This window comes from Capricornis sumatraensis, chromosome 5 (genome assembly GCF_032405125.1).
Source record: "Capricornis sumatraensis isolate serow.1 chromosome 5, serow.2, whole genome shotgun sequence".
Lineage (NCBI taxonomy): Eukaryota > Metazoa > Chordata > Mammalia > Artiodactyla > Bovidae > Capricornis > Capricornis sumatraensis.
In genome coordinates this window covers 20,186,894-20,206,372 of record NC_091073.1, presented here as the reverse complement: position 1 = coordinate 20,206,372, position 19,479 = coordinate 20,186,894, and the positions used below count along the sequence as shown (strand labels likewise).

The window sequence follows — 19,479 nt, the reverse complement described above, 5'->3', positions numbered from 1 at the left end:
ATTACACTGCCTGAATTTCTTGACTGGACCCCAAGAGACTAGGCTTCCCTGGTGGCTCAGTGGTAAAGAATCTGCCTGCCAATCCAAGAGATGTGGGTTCAAACTCTGGGTCAGGAAGACCCCCTGGAGAAGGGAATGGCAACCTACTCCAGTATTCTTGCCTGGAAAATCCCATGGATGGGCTACAGTCAATGGGGTCATAAAGAGTTGGACATGACTAAGCATGCACACAGGGCTTCCCTTGTAGCTCAGCTAGTAAAGAATCCGCCTGCAATACAGGAGACCCTGGTTTGATTCCTGGGTCGGGAAGATCCACTGGAGAAGGGATAGGCTACCCATTCCAGTATTCCTGGGCTTTCCTGGTGGCTTAACCGGTAAAGAATCCACCTGTAATGTGGGAGACCTGGGTTCGATCCCTGGGTTGAGAAGATCCCCTGGAGAAGGGAAAGGCTACCCACTCCAGTATTCTGGCCTGGAGAATTCCATGAACTGTATAATCATGGGGTCACAAAGAGTCAGACACCACTGAGCGACTTTTCACTCACTCCTCAAGTATGCACACCAGAGACAAAGAGGACCCTTTGTGATTTGGGGACTATCAGTCTATAAACTGTACTACCTTTTGAGAAGCCCAGATAATTCTTTGCTTTTGTATGTTTCACCCCCGTAGGCTGGTGAATCACCCAGGGCTGAGGCTGAGGCTGAGGCTGAGGCCTCAGATGTCAATCTCTGAGGGTGGGAGCTTGTTCTTGGCCACCTGGAAGAAAACCATGAGGAGTGGCTCTCCGGGGGTCAGAAGGGCAGGGACATCCCACCAGGCACCTCTCTCAGCCCCCATCACTATGCCAGTTCATCACAGAGAAAGCCATGGCCTTCCCCAAAGCTTCAGGGGCAGTGGAACTGAGGCCAGTTCTTGCAAAGAGAACCTTTAACCTGGTTTGGGGGGTTCTTAAGGATTCCCTGGTAGCTCAGTTGGTAAAGTGTCTGCCTGCAATGCTGGAGACCCGGGTTCAATCCCTGGGTCGGGAAGATCCCCTGGAGAAGGAAATGGCAATCCACTCCAGTACTCATGCCTGGAAAATTCCATGGATGGAGAAGCCTGGTGGGCTACGGTTCATGGGGTCGCAAAGAGTTGGACATGACTGAGTGACTTCACTTTCACTTTAAGGAACCTTTTAACCATTAAGTGGTTGGAATCAAGTCTGGGCAGAAAAAACTTGTTGGGTGGTTGTTGTTATATGTTATAACTGTATACTACCTAAATATTATGTGTGACCTAAATATTTCCAGACTATCACGGAATTTTAAAGAACTCTCTTATTTTATAGATAAGGAAATCAAGAGCCAAAGAGGTTAAATGACTTGCCCCTTTACAATCTGAACAGTGTTGATGCTATCTTGTTTGAGTGTCAGAGGGAGACTATAAATATGGATGAATGAATGGAGAACTAGGTGAATTAATAAGTCAGAGGTGGTGGAATGACTTGTCCCAATCTACAGATGCTCAATCTTCAATACTGTCCATTTTCCGACTACCTTGGCACTGTTTAGGGTACAGTTAGGTGGTCTCTCTTTCCATTCTAGCTTTTCCACGGTCAAAACATAAATCACGTAAACATTCAGCAGAGGCATAAGCCCGAACCCCAAAGAGTTCAACGTTTTCCAGAGCTTTAAATGTTTGAATATTGTAAACACATGCTTTCTTTGACAAAAGTGACCCATACTCATAAATTAAAGTGCAAGTCTATGTGGAATCCCTCTGAGTATCATTATTCTGAAAACGTTCCCAGCATCTGAATCGCCTCTCTGTTCTCTGCAATGGCTCACATATGCGCACGCCAGCAGTAGGCAGAGGTGGAACAGGAGTGATTCACAGAGATGCACGAGGGATGTGCGGATTCTGTCAGCGGACGTGGGCTGGACAAGGAGCTCCACGGTGAACCTTGTCTGACAAGGAGGGCTGACCTGGGATACAGACTTAATGATAGTGATATTAAGGGTCCATGATTCCAAATTGGAGTTGAAGACACCCACCGTTTTTAATATGACTGCAAAATTGCTACAGGCAGGGCAATCAGCTCAAAAACGGAACTAATTAAAGCCAGAGCCATATCAAGTTTAAATACTAGGCAGTTTGACCTCTGGATGTCAGAAAAGGTCGCTTGACTAGGTGACTTTTCAAGGTTACTCCTCGATGCAGTTCTATGCATGATCTCTGCAATCAGAGCCATAATCGCGTCTACCTTATCATTTTCAGTATAACTTTCGTTTTTCCTCACTCTTTCCCTCGCTCTGCATTTCTCTTCCCAGGATTGCATACATACTTTCCCTTCAGCCTTAAGGATGCACATTTTATCCTCTTAACATTCAACACCCATGTCACCATCAACACATTTTTTATTTTTAATCATGCAGGGATTTTCCCCCAGTGGAAAATCATATTGAATATCAACATGAGACAGCCTTCTCTCTGACATTAAAGGCACTGTCAACATTTCTATTTTTAAGGTTTCGAACTTGACTAAATCAGAAGGCTCTCCCTCTCCAATGAGATTCTTGGCACAGGGAAATAATTTGCTCATCTTTGATGAGTTGATTTTGAGAAAATGAAGAAACCATCAACAACAAATCCCCACTAAATCCTACAGCAAGTTTTTAAGTTATCACGGACTTTACAATGCTGTTGCTTCGTGGGGAATACTGAAATTCTAGGGGTGGGGGAGTGGGAGGAAGGCTGGAGAGGGAGGGGTGTGTGTATACATACAGTTGATTCACTTTGTTGTACAGCAGAAACTGACATAACATTGTAAACCAATTATACTGTAATAAAAGAAAGTTCTAGGAGAGAAACTGATTTGAGAGAATTGAAATTATTTTAAATGCTTTGAAATGTGAAGCTGGGAAAGGACACTAAAGGAAATGTTACAGTGACTTGAATCTCGTTTTCTAACACCTTCTTGTTTCCCCATCCACTTGAGAATTGTGCCGGTCATTGTTACTGTCTCCCTTTTCATCATTAAAGGGTGTCAGGGAAAAGTGATTGAGTTGTATGACAATGGCCCAGTCAATAATCAATATACATTATCAATAACTGGGTTGTCTGTCCATAAACTTAGAAGAATGCCTCTAAAACTTCCATTGACATCCTGGCCATAAGTGAGGTATTTAGGAGTCACAAACTCATTACATAATTCGTTCCAGAGTGTTGCTTATGTTTGTGGTAATTGGAGCCTTAGTAGGTATATCTTGATTTTCTTTAAAAGCCGTATAAAAAGAAACATTAAGCAACTGCTAATCATCACTTTGATTCCTACCTTATTTTAAAACTCAATCATTCCTTGTTTTCATCATATAGTGGACTCTTCAGAGTATCATTTTGGGGGGAAAAATCCTTGAGAGGCTAATTCTTCTCATAGTGAAATCAATTTTCTTTTTATTGCCCCCAAAGTAAAAAAGCATGAAATCACTTTAAGAACAACCTTAATCTACTTCCACAGCCTCTCAAAGAGTGACAGAGAATTAAATTGGCACAAACAATTTAGATTAGAGCTTTATTAATATGTGAAGGTGGAAACAGTCTAATGGACTGTTTTGTCTCTAAGATTGTCTCTAAGTCTCAGATATTGTACTTAAATCCTATGGAACATAAAAGATATAGCCGATGTCTCCTTATCACTCTTCCACATGAAATCCTTGCCACTTATGAACTCTGTGACCTCAGCAAGTCATTTAATCTCCCTCAGACTTAGCTTCCTCATCTATCACTTGGGAATATAAGCCTGCTTCACAGGGTTATTCTGCAAAGTGAATGGAATCATGTCTATAAGATGTTTTTATGAATTCTAACACACTAAAGTATTCGTAGAAATAGTAGTCGTCAGAGTACACATTACTCTGCCAAATGAAGTGTATTGCAGTATAGATAAACAGAGAGTAAGCGTTTGTGTAAGTAGGGGATCTGGAAAGAGACCAACTGAAATACTGGGGAAAACCACAAAACTAAGGAATGGCAAAGAGGGCGAGGGAAAGGGAAGCCCGAGACAGCAGGGTGCTTGTGTGGGCTGTGTGGACCTCTTGGAAATCTTAAAATCAAGATTTTTTTTTTCTTCTTTTTGAGAGAGTATGATTGACTCAGTATAGGCAAAGCACTTTCACAGCCACACAGCCATGACCTTTGCATTAAATGCCAGCTGGAAACAAGTCTGGGGAGAAGTCAGCACCTTGCCTCTGGCTCTAGTCACCATCATTTAGGAGATGGATTCTGGAGTCAGACCTGGGTTGGAATTGCTTCCAGCTGCATGGTTCTTAGCAAATCCTATATTCTCTTTAGCCTCAGTTTCCTTATGTGTAAAATACAGCAATGATGTTCAGATAAGATTGAATAAAAAGTACATGACACATGAGAAAAACTAAACTTTAGTTATTATTGATTTTATTTAAAAGTAATTATAATTGTTTGAATATTAACCAAAGAAAATATTCGCCAAAGAGAAAATGCATGTGATAGTGCCTTTGCTTTCTTTTTCTTCTTTTTCTTTCTTTTAAAATGTAAAAGGTTTAATGAATGACTACTAGGACCACCATAAAATTACGCATGATTTTAAAGAGGCTGAAATTAACCACTCTGCAAGGTTAAGGTCTAGGTAAAACCTTTACTAAATCATTTGCTAAGTTCACACTTGGAAGCACCGCAGAAAGTCCTAAATTTGACCATTTTCTATGAAATTGAAAGGAGTATCTCCCATCTAGAATCCTTTTGTGGGCCAAGATGAAGCTGAGGACATTCTAAATAGTTATTCTTCTTTGAGGGAGTGGAGATGAAAGGGGAGGGGTAGGACTTGTAAGACTTATGAAATTGATGGCTGTAGTCACAAATGGCAACTCCGGGATTAGCTTTCAGGTCTGTTCATTATCTCCTAATGCAAGGGCTCCCTCTGCAGGCTCCAATAACCTCTGCTCCCACGTGGGAAGCTAAATCTGGCTCTGCAAGTACCTGTTGTTAAGTTCTTACTTGTGGATATCAGCCTATCCGCTGACAATAAAACTGCATATCTAAAAACATCATAGTAAATGCACCTCTTGGGTACCTCTGGGGCTCTCCAGGAGTGAAATGGGTCCTGACCACAGTCCTCTTAGGCAATTTCACCTGGTGTTGTAGGCTAGCATGGACAGGTGCTGTGGAACAAAAGACAGGATACCTTTTTAAGACCCCACCAGAGTGGAGAGACATGTCTATGCGGATTTACACAGCTCATTAAGGGCTTGTTATTCCCATCTACTGAAAAGTTTGGTCCATGAACACCAAGGAACTACCCTAAAACATGTTACTGACCAACGCTAATACCTGCAGAATGTGTTAAGACTTGATTTAAAGTCTATCAGATTCATAAAAGCATAGATCAAGTATACTTACATAGATCGAGAGATTACAAAGGACTACTTTGATAGATAAAACATAGCTATATGTAAACAGCTATACAGAAAAAAAGACAGACAGCTTGTTTGAGGTAAACACTGGAGTGCCACAGATGACATGGGTCACACTGTTACAGTTCACTGGCGAAGGCTCAGACATACAGAGGGCAAGAAGGTGTCCTCAGGGGCAGCTGTTCTATTGCATTTAACCATCAGACATTCCTAAAGGGTGAAGGCCATGGGAACTGAATGAAAGAGAAAATGGAGCAAGTGTGTGAATTGGTCAGGTATAACTGGAGACCCTTATGGGTGAATTTATAGATATCCCTTTTAAAGGTATTTCAGAGGTACACAAGAAAAAAGATAATAGAAGTGTGTATAATACAGGACAAGGTCATGTTCTACTTGGAGCTCTTGATGACAGGCACGATCATTTAAGTTGGGAGAAACTCCAGGTCATTAAAAGTTGGGAATCAGAAGTAGAGAGGTGTCAAAGAGAGAATTAGTATCTGTGGTCTCAAAAGCAGCTAAGGACTAAGTGGAAGAGATGGAGGTAGAAGACAAGAATCACAAAAGTTGCCTGCAAGCAAAAGGGAAATATGTAATTAAGAAGTAGGGAATAAAAGAACGAACTCAGTAATAAAGTTTAAAGGTTTTCCCCATGTTTTAGGCCTTATTTTCTATAGAAGTATTTTAAGGTTTGTAAGTGGACAGTGAAGCTAAATAAAAGATGGGATGTTTTTCTAGATAAATAATGTAATCATTTCTTATAATCTGTGATTTTTGAATTGTTGAAAAGCTAGTTATTTAGCTCCTAATTAGGACGTAGACAAAACAGAACCTAGGGCAAAGAGCTTGAGAGTCAAAGATTGGTTCTAGGCTTTCTTTCTTTATAACTTTATTGAGGCATATTTTATATGTCATAGGATTCACCTACTTTAAGTGTATGATTTAGTGATTCTTTTTAGTATATTTACCAAGTTATATAGACATCATCACAAATCAGTTTTAGGACATCTTCATCCCCCAATAAGATCTCTCACGTCCATTTATAGTTAATCCTCCTTACGTGCTCCTATTCTTGGCTCCAGGAAACCACTGACTCACTTTCTGTCTCTATAGATATGCCTTTTCTGGACATTTCATATACATGGACTCAAACAATATGTAGTCTCACGTATTTGATTTCTTTCATTAGGAATAGTTTTTGAGGCTCATCTATACTGTTGTGTGCAGCTAGCGTTCATTCCTTTTAACTGCCGATTCTATGACATTTTGTCTGTCCATTTACCAGTTGATGGACATTCTGGTTGTTCCCAGTCTGGGGCTATTATGAATAATTCTGCTAAGAGCATTCATATGTTAAGCCTCTGTGTAGACATATGTTTTCACTTTCTTTGGGTATATACCTATGAGTGAGATTACTAGATCAAATGGTAAAATTATGTTGAACTGTTAAAGAAACTGCCAAACTATTTTCCAAAGCAGCTGTACCAGCCACAAACACGGAATCTGTTTCTCCACATCCTCCCAGCCCTGCCTCTCAATAGCTGTGCAGCTTTGGGCAACCTTTAGTTTCTTCTTCAAAAAAAACAGGTGGGGTGGGGAGTTATCAATTACCAAGTGCCTGCTGTGTGCTAGACAAGATGATAGAAGCACGGCATTCTGTGTCTGCCTTCACCGTCATTTCCATGAAAGGTAGACACGATTTTCTGTGTCTGATGGATTTACGAAGGTTCAGAGACGTGAGGGAAGTTAGTTGTCAAAAAGATTTTTGTGAATACGAAGTTATACCAAGTATTATATAAAAACGTGCAGAACATACTACTGGGGACACTGACAGTGATTAACGAAGAGATTTTAATTTCTCCTCTTCTTCCATTGTTCACATCTCAAATAGATCTAACCACAGGGCCTGCCCCACCCCAATCAGACCCCAACACCTTTCTGGTGATTGTTGTTACTGTTTAGTCACTCAGTTGTGTCTGACTCTTTGTGAACCCCAGGGACTGTAGCCCACCAGGCTCCTCTCTCTATGGGATTTCCCAGGCAAGAATAGTGGAGTGGGTTGCCATGCCCTCCTTCAGGGCATCTTCCCGACCCAGAGACTGAACCCAGGTCTGCTGCACTGGTGGGCAGATTCTTTACCACTGAGCCACCAGGGAAGCCTGTTTTTGGTGGTGGTTGCCTGTTATGAAACTGTGATGCTTTGAATCTGTAACCTTGAGAGAACCCACTGTGTACTCACAACCCCTCTAGAGGCAGGAGTAGCCTAAATCCAATCTCGAGCCCAAGTAGCATAATCACTGTCACATAAAAATGTAAGAGCAACTCATTCAGAAAGGTTATATCTTTTAATGCTTTAAAAAAAATTATTATTCTTGTCTCTTCTTTCTCCCTGTCTTCACAATGGCAGTAATTACTTCTCCAAAGTCCCAAGAAGCGAGCTCCATAAAGTATATATTAAGGTTTCCAAGAAGCTAATTAACTTGATTGCTTTGAAATGAACCCATATCAGTTGGTTTGATAAATGGCAATAAGAAATGAAAACAGAGATAATACTGTTGATCAAATATAGAAAAATGATCTGGAAAAAAAGATTATTATCTTAGTCAAATTCAAGGGTTTGGGATTTTAAAGTATATTTCTGAATATGAAAATTCATAGGAAATATTATCCTATGAAATTTTACATAAAATATGATACACAGCACTTTCTTAAATCAACAACTTGCCATTCATTGTGTTTTTGCAGGGAGATCCTGGCATCAGAGGCCCTCCAGGGCCCCCTGGGCCTCGGGGTGTCGGAACCCCAGGGCCAAAGGTGAGTTCTCAGGTCTGTGCTCTGGGTGAGGGTCAGGTGGCATCCAGATGACCAGGGGAACACTCAATGCACGGGAAGTGCTCATATCACGTTGACTTATTTTTTCTTGATACGGATGAAGAGCCTTTCATTTTCATTATCATGTGAACTTTCAGTGAAATAGACCATTTAAGTGTATAAAGTCATTTGCTTCCTCCCAAAGAAATTAGAAAGTAAACGCCTCTTTGAAAAGTGATTGCAGAGTGCTCAAAATATTTCCAGGTTCCTTAGAGGCTGCGCTCACATCAAGAAGCCCATGCCTACTTTGGCCAGAGGTGCCTCAGGCCACCTGGTAACAGGTGATGGGTCTGTTGTGTCCCGTGCGCACAGTCTACTCTGTCAGGGCCCCAGTGCGAGAGTCTAGTTTATCGTCCCCGTAGAAGCCGAGAGGAACTTCCTTTGGCTCCCTTTGCTCTCATTCCACTTCTCTTCCTTTTGTTACCTCCAATTTGGTGATTATTTATCCTTCTATTCTTTTAATCCACTGTTTTTCAATGAAGGAGATTTTGTCCTCCCCTCTCCACCCAGGGGGACCTTTGGCAGGGTCCAGAATCATTCTGGGCATCAAGTCCCACTGGGGAAGAAGGGCTACTGGCATCTAGTGGGTTGACGGCTGGGAGGCACAGGACATCCATCCATAGTGAAGAATCATCGCAGCTCAAAATGTTAATTATGCTAGGGCCAACTGCTCATTCATTTGCTCAACAAATATTCCTTTGATTTTTTCAAAGAGGCGGGTAAGGAAATACCACTTCCCGGGTGGCTCAGCAGTAAAGAATCCGCCTGCCAATGCAAGAGACACGGGTTTGATCCCTGGGTCAGAAAGATCCCCTTGAGAAGAGAATGGCAACCCACTCTAGTATTCTTGCCTGGGAAATCCCATGGACAGAGGAGCCTGGCAGGCTACAGTCCACAGGGTTGCAAGGAGTTGGACATGACTTAATGACTTAACAACAACAAAGAAATATCAGGCATATTCACAGGGAAAACAGGTTTCAGTGAGCCACCCATCACAAATTCAAACTACAGACAGGTATATTCATAGCCCAAATGCACAGAAGTGAATTAGAATCCTATTATCAGAGAGGAAAGAGAGAGAGAGCTTTGTGAATCAAAGATTTGACTAAGGATCCTACAATTACCAAGGTTCTTCGTTTATCCTTTTTTTGTCCATCAACTCCATTGTGACAGGGGGCTATTTCTTAACCATACAGATCCCTTTAAATGGATGGAGATCCCTCTGAGATGTTAGTAGTTGTTATCACTGGGTGATTGAATGATGGGTTGATTTTTTTTAATTGTAATTTTCACTTCTATTTTTACTTTTTTTTCCAATAAGTTCTTCTTGTAATCAGAAAAAAGTAAAGTTTTTCTCCATAGTGGAAAGGAAAAGACTGACCTACACAGTAACTTTGATTAACTCAGGATTCCTGAAAGTTTGTTTCATCAAAATGTTAATTAGAGAACTTCTGGGATAAGCAAAATTAAACTAACCTTTCTATTGTGGGATTTCTTAGAGGCTTTAATATATTCACCTGCCCCAGGGATCTATAAGGAGAGGCATATCCATCGTGTAAACATTTCTCAATCTTACTTGACCACAGAAGTCTTTCCTCAAGAAACATGGGGTCACATTATGCTGTTAGGAACATATACTGGGAACTACATACTTTTTGCTTCATTGACATATTTTCTTAACAATTCAACTCTGATCCATGTCAATAGGTGCTCAGTCTTTAACTGCAAACTCTGTGAATTAAGGTGCTATATTGAAATTGTGTGACATAGTAAAGTGAAAGTGATAGTCACTCAGTCGTGTCCAACTTTTTGTGACCCCATGGACTGTATAGCCCGCCAGGCTCCTCTGTCCAGGGGATTCTCCAGGCAAGAATACTGGAGTGGGTTGCCATCCCCTTTTCCAGGGGTTCTTCCTGACCCAGGGATCTTCCTACATTGGCAGGCAGACTCCACCCCTGAGCCAGCAAGGAAACCTGCTGACTCTTTAACTTCAACCCCCATGAATTAATATGCTGTATTGAAATGGTGCAACATAGTAAAGGCTACCTAGAATTATGTGTGAGCCATGTTTGAACGCCTGGTGTTTAGGGCAGCAAGAGGAGCCCAAGCGGGCAAGGCTATGGGGCCAACACTTCTGCTTATATCCAGCAGTTCTCCCTTATCGCTTTACAGCTGGATTACATGTAAAAATGTTTGAAAGGATTGTGTGGTTTAAAACTTTTGGGAAAACCCTGCTTTATATCACTATGGAAAGACTGAAGTGAGAATGCAGCTAAGAGCAGTAATCTATTGCTCGTTTCTAAATCTCCTTACCCTTCTCTCCGATTTCTCTGTGTCTTCTAATAGGGTGACATCGGGCAGAAAGGCTTGCCTGGCCCTCCTGGCTCCCCTGGCTATGGATTACAAGGCATCAAAGTAAGTGAATGGAACTGTGCTAGGGTCGCCTCTCAACGCACTAGGGCGAGGGCGAGAAGAGGCTGTGGATAATACAAAATACGGCTATTAAGAAATGGACTTAATGTAAGCTTAGCAGTTAAAATCGCATCTGGTATTCAGAGGCATCGTCCAAAAGTGGAAACATGCCATAAGTATACTTGCTTCACAAATGCTTAATGTTCCGTAAGTAGCTTGGAGAGCAACTGCACGGTTACGGCGGTTGGCAGTTCTGTCGGTTTCTGAGCTGAACAGGGAGTCTGTGCCCCCGACTGCACGTGCTCCCTTCACCTTCCTCACCTGCAGCCTCCATTCTTAGCCCAGGGGTGCCCGAGTTTCCAGTTTTAGCTCACAGTGGCATCACCCGGGGAAGCTTTTGAATCATTGCTGTCTTACCCCAGAAGAAGGACATCTGAATCTCTGGGGGGGGCAGAGTTTGAGTCCTGTGGGTTTAAGAGCCGCCCATGTGATTCTCCTGAGCATCCAGGTGAGAAGCCCGACTCTGTGCAACTAGAAGCAACCACTGCATTCTGCTTGATTTCTGTCTCAGCCACAACAGGCCTATCTAGTGAGATGGGACTCCCAGGGTCTCCCCGCCTCGGTAGACAGAGTTTGGCATCCACAGGCTACTGTGTAATTTAAACAGTTCCCTCTTGTACTGTGTTGATTTATGTATTTATTTTTTACTGGCTCACTCTCATTCTATTTGTTTTCCCCCAAATAAACTACAGTGGTTATGCTTCAAAACAGAGTAATTCCCTCGTGGGTAACTGACATTGACTCTAAAAAAGTGGAAGCATTCAAAATAAACTCATTTTCAGATGGCAGAATTTCTTAGTAAGTGGGAGACAGTAGGAGATGAAGATAATACATGTGAAAAATCCTGTGTTGAAATTAAGCCACCTACTCCTGTGTTAAGAGTGAGTTCTGTCAAGAGCAAAACTCATTTGAATCTGTGTTAAACCTTCCAATCTATCACGCAACATCTAGGGCTTCCACTGAAGGTCTTTTAAGTAACAGTTGTTCATCTGTAGGGCTGAGTACCCAAGCAAAGGCCAGCTAACCAGTAGCATGCAAGCACTGGGAAACCCAGCAGAAACCTACTTCCTTGTAAACAGCTTCTCTCACACTTTATCTTTTAAGTTCTACAGTTAAAAGATGGTTTTGAATTTACGAGTTTGCTTGAGCAATGAACCCATGATTGGCTCAGTTCATGTGTGCTATTAATTCGCTATCACTACTGTGTTAAATTCTCTGCCAGTTTTTCCCTTTTGTTATCTGGGAATTATTTCCTTATTAACAAAGGGGCCTCTTGAGTTGTGCTTAACTAATCCTCATCAGTTCTGAGTCACCTGGTATCCTGCCCGTCCTTGCACCCTCCAGGTTAGGCCATGGTCAAAGTCCCTCCTGAGTGAAACTATGGTAGGAAAACTACCATCATAAGGAAAGAACCAAAATGAACACTGCCACGCATCCGGTCCTATCAGAAGCAAGGGAAGTTTTTCCTCCACTGAGGGTTGGGGCCTGATGCTGTTGGCAGTGAGCCTGGACCAAGGCTGCCTCACAAGCCTCCTCTAGACATACTGCCATCCTGCTGGCAGCAGGGCAAACATTTCTCTCAGGATGCCCACCCCATTTTTCTGACCCTGGCTCACCATCCCTCCAAAAGGGAGAGAACTAAGAAATCAAATTGGTGGTCATTTAAAATGACTTCCTCCGAGGCATTTTAAAGCTTAGTGAAATTTCATTTCTTATGTTCATTTGCTGAATCTATTTTATACCCCTTTCTAAAAAACTATTTGAATCAGTAAAATCTGCTTTAGCTGGCCTGTCTGTTCATGAGACTCTGATGGAAGCCCTTGTTTTTAAATTTTCATGTCAGGGCCCAATCTGTACCCTGTCTCTCGATGTCATCCCAACCATGGGGAAAATAGGGGCTCAGGCTGCAATCACAGGAGTGATTTGCTCCACCTTAGTTCCTAGGATATTGGATTTACATTCAATTATTCAACCAACCTGAGGCTCCCCGCTGGTGCGAGTGGCAAAGAACTCATCTGCCAGTGAAGGAGACGTAGGAGACGTGGGTTTGATCCCTGGGTTGGGAAGATCCCTTGGAGGAGGACACGCACGGCAACCGACTCCAGTATTGTTGCCTGGAGAATCCCATGGACAGAGGAGTCTGGCAGGCTGCAGTCCATGGGGAAACACAGAGTTGGACACAACTGAGCAACTGAGCGCACTTGCACCAACCAACCAACCAACACTGCTTGAGCACCATCTATGTCAGGCCAGTAGGCTAAGTGCAGTATAAAACGATGAGTGAAAAGATGTGAACTTTGTCCTCATGGGGTTTAGAGACATCAGACAATCACTTTTTGAGCTGCAGAGAGTCTAGAGGGGGTGGTACAGTGAAGTGCATGGGTTTACAGGTTAGACAAGAGTCCTGGAGGCCACAGTAATGAGTCTGGTCTCAGGCATACAGTGACTGAAAGTCAGAGCAGGGTGACATGATCAGGCAGGGATTTATCCAAGACCCCCTCTTGTCTACCGTCTACAGAAGGGATGGGCATGACCAGAAGAGTGTGGGGGTGCCCCTCCCATACCCCTGTGTAATCTGATTCTCAGTGTGGGAAACATGAGCTTCTGGGCACCCTCTCCTCCTGCCCCCCGCCCTCCCCCCCCCAGGGCTCTAGGACCACCCAGCCCGCTGCTGTGGGAACCCCGGAAAACATGATGGGCTCACTCCCCAGGGCTCACCTCCCACCATTGCTCTGCAGTCCCCACTGTGGCCTGGCTGGCTCCGCACTGCAGGTGAGCTCCAGCTCCTTCAGGGGTCCCAGTGCTTTCTCTCAGCCACAAACATCTACTGACGTATGAATGAATACGAGACACTGCCTCTCTGGTTCCTCAGTGGCCTTGGCCTTTCAGGTTCACGGCATGGATCGGGGGTTGCACGATGCCGCTGTGCTGTCCCACTGTGAGCCCCCAGCACTGATCATTTTCTCCCATTATGTCAGTAGCAGTAGTAGTCCTCAGATTAAGTCAGGAGGGAGAAAGGATGGGGCTTGGAAAGGTCAGTTTTCATTCCAATTCCAAAGAAAGGCAATGCCAAGGAATGCTCAAAGTACCACACAATTGTACTCATCTCACATGCTAGTAAAGTAATGCTCAAAATTCTCCAAGCCAGGCTTCAGCAGTATATGAACCATGAACTTCCAGATGTTCAAGCTGATTTTAGAAAAGGCAGAGGAACCAAGATCAAATTGCCAACATCCACTGGATCATGGAAAAAGCAAGAGAGTGCCAGTAAAACATCTATTTCTGCTTTATTGACTAAGCCAAAACCTTTGACTGTGTGGATCACAAGAAACTGTGGAAAATTCTGAAAGAGATGGGAATACCAGACCACCTGACCTGCCTCTTGAGAAACCTATAAGCAGGTCAGGAAGCAACAGTTAGAACTGGACATGGAACAACAGACTGGTTCCAAATAGGAAAAGGAGTAGGTCAAGGCTGTATATTGTCACCCTGCTTATTTTACTTCTATGCAGAGTACATCATGAGAAACGCTGGGCTCAAAGAAGCACAAGCTGGAATCAAGGTTGCCGGGAGAAATATCAATAACCTCAGAGATGCAGATGATACCACCCTTATAGCAGAAAGTGAAGAGGAACTAAAAGCCTCTTGATTAAAGTGAAAGTGGAGAGTGAAAAATTGGGGTTAAAGCTCAACATTCAGAAAACTAAGATCATGGCATTTGGTCCCATCACTTCATGGGAAACAGATGGGGAAACAGTGGAAACAGTGTCAGACTTTATTTTTTTGGGTTCCAAAATCACTGCAGATGGTGACTGCAGCCATGAAATTAAAAGACGCTTACTCCTTGGAAGGAAAGTTATGACCAACCTAGATAGCATATTCAAAGGCAGAGACATTACTTTGCCAAAAAGGTTCATCAAGTCAAGGCTATGGTTTTTCCAGTGGTCATGTATGGATGGGAGAGTTGGACTGTGAAGAAGGCTGAGCGCTGAAGAATTAATGCTTTTGAACTGTGGTGTTGGAGAAGACTCTTGAGAGTCCCTTGGACTGCAAGGAGATCCCACCAGTCCATTCTGAAGGAGATCAGCCCTGGGTGTTCTTTGGAAGGAATGATGCTAAATCTGAAACTCCAGTACTTTGGCCACCTCATGGGAAGTGTTGACTCATTGGAAAAGACTCTGATGCTGGGAGGGCTTGGGGGCAGGATGAGAAGGGGACGACAGAGGATGAGATGGCTGGATGGCATCACTGACTTGATGGACGTGAGTCTGAGTGAACTCCGGGAGTTGGTGATGGACAGGGAGGCCTGGCATGCTGAGATTCATGGGGTCGCAAAGAGTCGGACACAACTGAGTGACTGAACTGAACTGAACTGAATTCACATTGTAATTTCTTCTTGCTTTCCCTCCCTTTCGACTAGTCCTTCTTGTATTTTCCAGGATGAAGGCCCAGATTCTGACATTCATATGATTTAATGTTCTTAAACCTGAAATATTGATTGCATTAATTAGTGTAGGCCTGACATGTGTACCAAAAAGACTGCCACAAGCATATAATGGCTGAATCACAATAGAGGCTTTCATTCACGTGGCACGCCAGAGCGAGTCTTCCTCGTTGGTGGACAATTTCCTTCCGCATAGCATTTCAGAGAATCTCCACTTCCATGCATGTTTTCTCCATCGCAGGGGTCTCTTTACCACTTACACTCAGCAAGCAGAAAGGGGAGGGTATGGAAGAGGCACACCCGCTTCCTGAAAGTCTGGGCCGAGAGGTGACACACAGCACCTCTGCCCACGTTTCATCAGCAAGAGCTAATCTCATGGAAAGGTGGTGTAAACTGTGTGCCCAGGAAGAAGAGGAACCCAGGGTTCATTAAAGAGCTGGCAACTGCTGCCAGGCAAAATGTAACCAGCTTCTAGGAAAGATGGAAAATGTAAAGTTACACGTTATTCTGAAGTATGCGGGTGCTTCAGGAAGAAAACAGAAAGCAAGCACGGTCTCCATGGCAACTTCCAGAATGCCTGTCACTCTCCTGATACTGTGGGGCACAGTCACCTGGCTTACAAGGACTGGGTTCAGCTTTATCATTCCTTTTATCCTATGTTCCCCACCCCACTCTCCCGCAAAAAAAACCAAAGCAAAACCCTCAGAGTCTTGCTGTCTTCTCACTTATTTCAAGCAGCAGCAGAAGTACCAGTGGATAATTTAGAAACTGCCTTGAGTAGACGTGCTGAGAACTAGCCAAAGAGCTGGAGGAGGCTCGGGGGTGTAGTGGGACCAGGGAACAAACAGGAAATGCTCGTTCCTGTCTTTGGCAGAGCCAGGGACAAAGTATGAGGGCCGCCTGAAACCCAGCAGGAGAGCTGTGGTCCAAGGCTGGAGAGAGACGGGGATGGCAAGAGAGGCAGGAGGCAGAGCTGGTGCAATGAGCCCCACACTGGGAGATGGAGGAGCCGGTAGGTGATCAGGCTCGCGTGGAGAATAAGGGCTAGAGTCCCAGGGCATTAAATGGGAAGCCAGCAGCGATGGAAATCAGCAGGGGTGTGATGGTGGGTGAGTCAGCCCAGCTTGCACAGGAACAGCCAGAAAGAAAACAGCCTTCTCCCACCAAAGCTTTCTGATTAGCAATTCAAAGTAGAACCCAGAACTTTGTAAGGTTCTTGGCTTAGTGTTTAAGCTTAATGTCATTTCTCAGGTAGATTTTTTTTTGGTTAGTCTTTCCAACTATATTGAAGCAACTGTGGTTCTGTAAATTCCATGCATCAGGTATGTGGGCCACCTTCTGGTGTCCGTTCACCAGAAAGGCTAAAGCTCGACAGATGTCAGCGTGCTGTGGTGGGAATCTCACAGGGAACCTGCCAGCTTTCCATTTGCCTCCCCCCTGCCCGCCCCTGTGACCCTGATCACATTGAAAGTGCCTCCAGAATCCATTTGACTAGATATTTTATTAGAGTGGACTTGTTACAGCATGGGAAATTGCCCTCTTTAAAGGTGAAATAGAAATGATTCATTCATTGAAATGAAACTGACTTAAGGGGGAAAAATTCTCACTTATAAGAAGTCAGGGATAGGTTCAATGTACACTAAGTTGCAAATACCTGGGACATCGCCCACAGCTCAGTGGTAAAGAGTGGACTTGCAATGCAGGAGACTCAGGAGACATGAGTTCTATCCCTGGGTCCAGAATATCCCTGGAGTGGGGCATGGCAACCCACTCCAGTATTCTTGCCTGTAGAATCCCATGGACAGAGGAGCCCGGTGGGCTACAGTCCATGGGGTCACAAAGAGTTGGACACTTAGACTGAAGCGACGAAGCACACACACCCACAAAGAAAGGCTAAGGTATACTGACACACAGAAGTTGTTCTAGTCTTCTAAGCTCAGAACCTCAGAACCGTGCGTCTGATGGTGTTAATATTACTAAGGGAGCAACTCACACACTCACACATATTTTAACATGATGACTTTCTGGTATTTCAGTTTAAATTTTTCTTTCCTCCTCCTGACCACAATCTAACAGCAGCATCAAAAATAGAACGCAAAACCAACCGTGGTAACAGTATGCTGACTGTATTCAACCTGAGCACAACTTAGAAATTAAGCTGAAACAATAAGGGATATAGTTGACAGCATAACTTAGGGTATCTTTATGCCAGAAACCATCTCTGAAATAACATCTAATGCTTTCCTGTATTGCAATTTTCAAATTCCTATAATGATTCCTCTATGTAGAAAGGAGAGATTGGAGCCACCTGAGAGTTTAAACCTTAAAACAGTTTATTGTTTTGGGATGACACCTGCCAAAGTGCCTGTGGCAGAGGGGAGGGCAGTGGCTAAAAATTGAGTCTGGTCATCAAAGTCCACAAATCTATTTTCAGACACTGAAGTCATCCTCATACCTTTAAACTTTGTTTTTTAATTATTACTTTTTAAAACCAAATTAAAAACAATTGCATGGTTAGAAACCAAAGCCTAAAGAACAGATCCCATAATACTCTCTACACTGTAGGTTGCTTAGGTCAGGGGCAGTTTGCATTTATTTTGGCTCTGAGCTTAGCTGTATATCTCACTTATTGGTTCTCACTTTCATTTCCCTCCTGGGCCAAGTGGCTCTCATTTCTTCAACCCAGTTAAGATAAAGCATAGTATCTTTTTTTTTTTAATTCCCGAATCTGAATCTGAGCATATGGTATGACATTGGGGTCAACCAAAAAGTTCATTCAGGATTTTCTATAACATCTTATGGAGACATTCAAATGAACTTTGTGGCCAACCCAATATTTTCCTATGTTAATCGCATTATTGAAATTTCCTTTTTAAATAGCCTATTTCCCAAATCAGACTTTGAATGAAAATATTAAGCTCTCAATTTAGTGGGGCTTGAATCATCATTACCAGCTTCTTTTTTACTGTCTAGTTACCATGAACAAGGCCCTGTGCAGTGACTAGTGACCATCACAGAAGACTGTTTTATATCTACCAGCTTCCTTGCACTACTATGAACCTAAAGGAAACACTAATTTCCAAGTCATTTTTTCCAAAGTATGTATTGTATCCTGCCCTAAGATTTACTATAGTTTCCCTAATTCCAAAAGAAAAGTCAAAAGGACTAAAATCTTGATAGTATCCAATGCCATATTTTGGTGATGAATATTAAAAAAAATTTTAAATTAGCACCAAAAGTTAAAAATTATATGAAAGATTTCATTTGAGCAGTTACATACTAAAGCTACTACATAATTCATAATTATACATGCTGCCATTTTGTGTGCATGCTATAGTCAGGCATGTCTGACTTTTGCAACCCCACGGACTGTAGCCCACCAGGCTCCTCTGTCCATGGGATTCTCCAGGCAAGAATACTGGAGAATACTGGGTTGCTATTTCCTTTTCCATGCTGCCATTTTAGATTGTTCTTTTTCTTTCTCCTCCCTCCCTCTGTGCCTCTGGCCCATCCAATCATATTTATCCAATATACAAAGATATAAATACTATATATGTATTCCTTTTCATTCTTGTAACAGATTGTCCATATAAAACCAAGCTGAGTAAAGGACATGGAGAGACTACCCTTAGGTGCTGCTACCATCTTGATAGCCCATAAATTTCACTGTTGAAAATTAATAAAATATATTCTATCTTTTTCCCATCTTTCAATGCTTGGTTAGAAGTAAGATACTAGTTTATATGTTTCCCCTTTTCTGTTCAGTGAGGTCAGAGGAACCTTTGCTACTCAGAGCTTGGAGGGGCATCTACAGCCATACTCTAATCTCTAAATTTCACATGTTATCTTATTCCAGCTTCACCAGCCTGTGACGTAGGCTTTCAGAAACCTAGGCACAGGTATGTTAAGTCATGTTCCAAGGTCACTCACAGCTCTAGATGGCTTTCCTGAAATAACTATGTGTTGGGTAGTAATCAAAGTCAAGGTAGATGTCAGAGAGAGGAAAAGGTCCATTTAAGACTTTCAAAATTAAATTTGGAAAAGTCAAAAATGTTTTTGTACCTGGTGATGTAAACTTGGCCCTTGGAGATGTGAGATATATTAATACACAGTGAGGCTTCTTTTTTCTTGATAATATAAATTTTTAAAAAGAAAGTAGCATAAAAGTACTACTTTTTCCCCAAGCACAGTTGTGTCCCAGCCAGAAGCTTTGTTACCTTTTAAATCCATCACCAGCCACAAGGCTAGAAATTACAGCAAGATTTAGG

General features: G+C 42.8%; 1 protein-coding gene across 1 annotated transcript in view; it reads left to right on the top strand.

Moving 5' to 3' along the window:
* COL28A1 (collagen type XXVIII alpha 1 chain) overlaps positions 1 to 19,479 on the top strand; it is a 172,996-nt gene that overhangs the window by 91,065 nt on the left and 62,452 nt on the right. The window contains exons 25-26 of the mRNA XM_068973166.1: positions 8,170 to 8,238; positions 10,642 to 10,710. Of these exons, the coding sequence (XP_068829267.1) occupies positions 8,170 to 8,238; positions 10,642 to 10,710 (138 nt within the window). The remainder of the gene's footprint in view (positions 1 to 8,169; positions 8,239 to 10,641; positions 10,711 to 19,479) is intronic.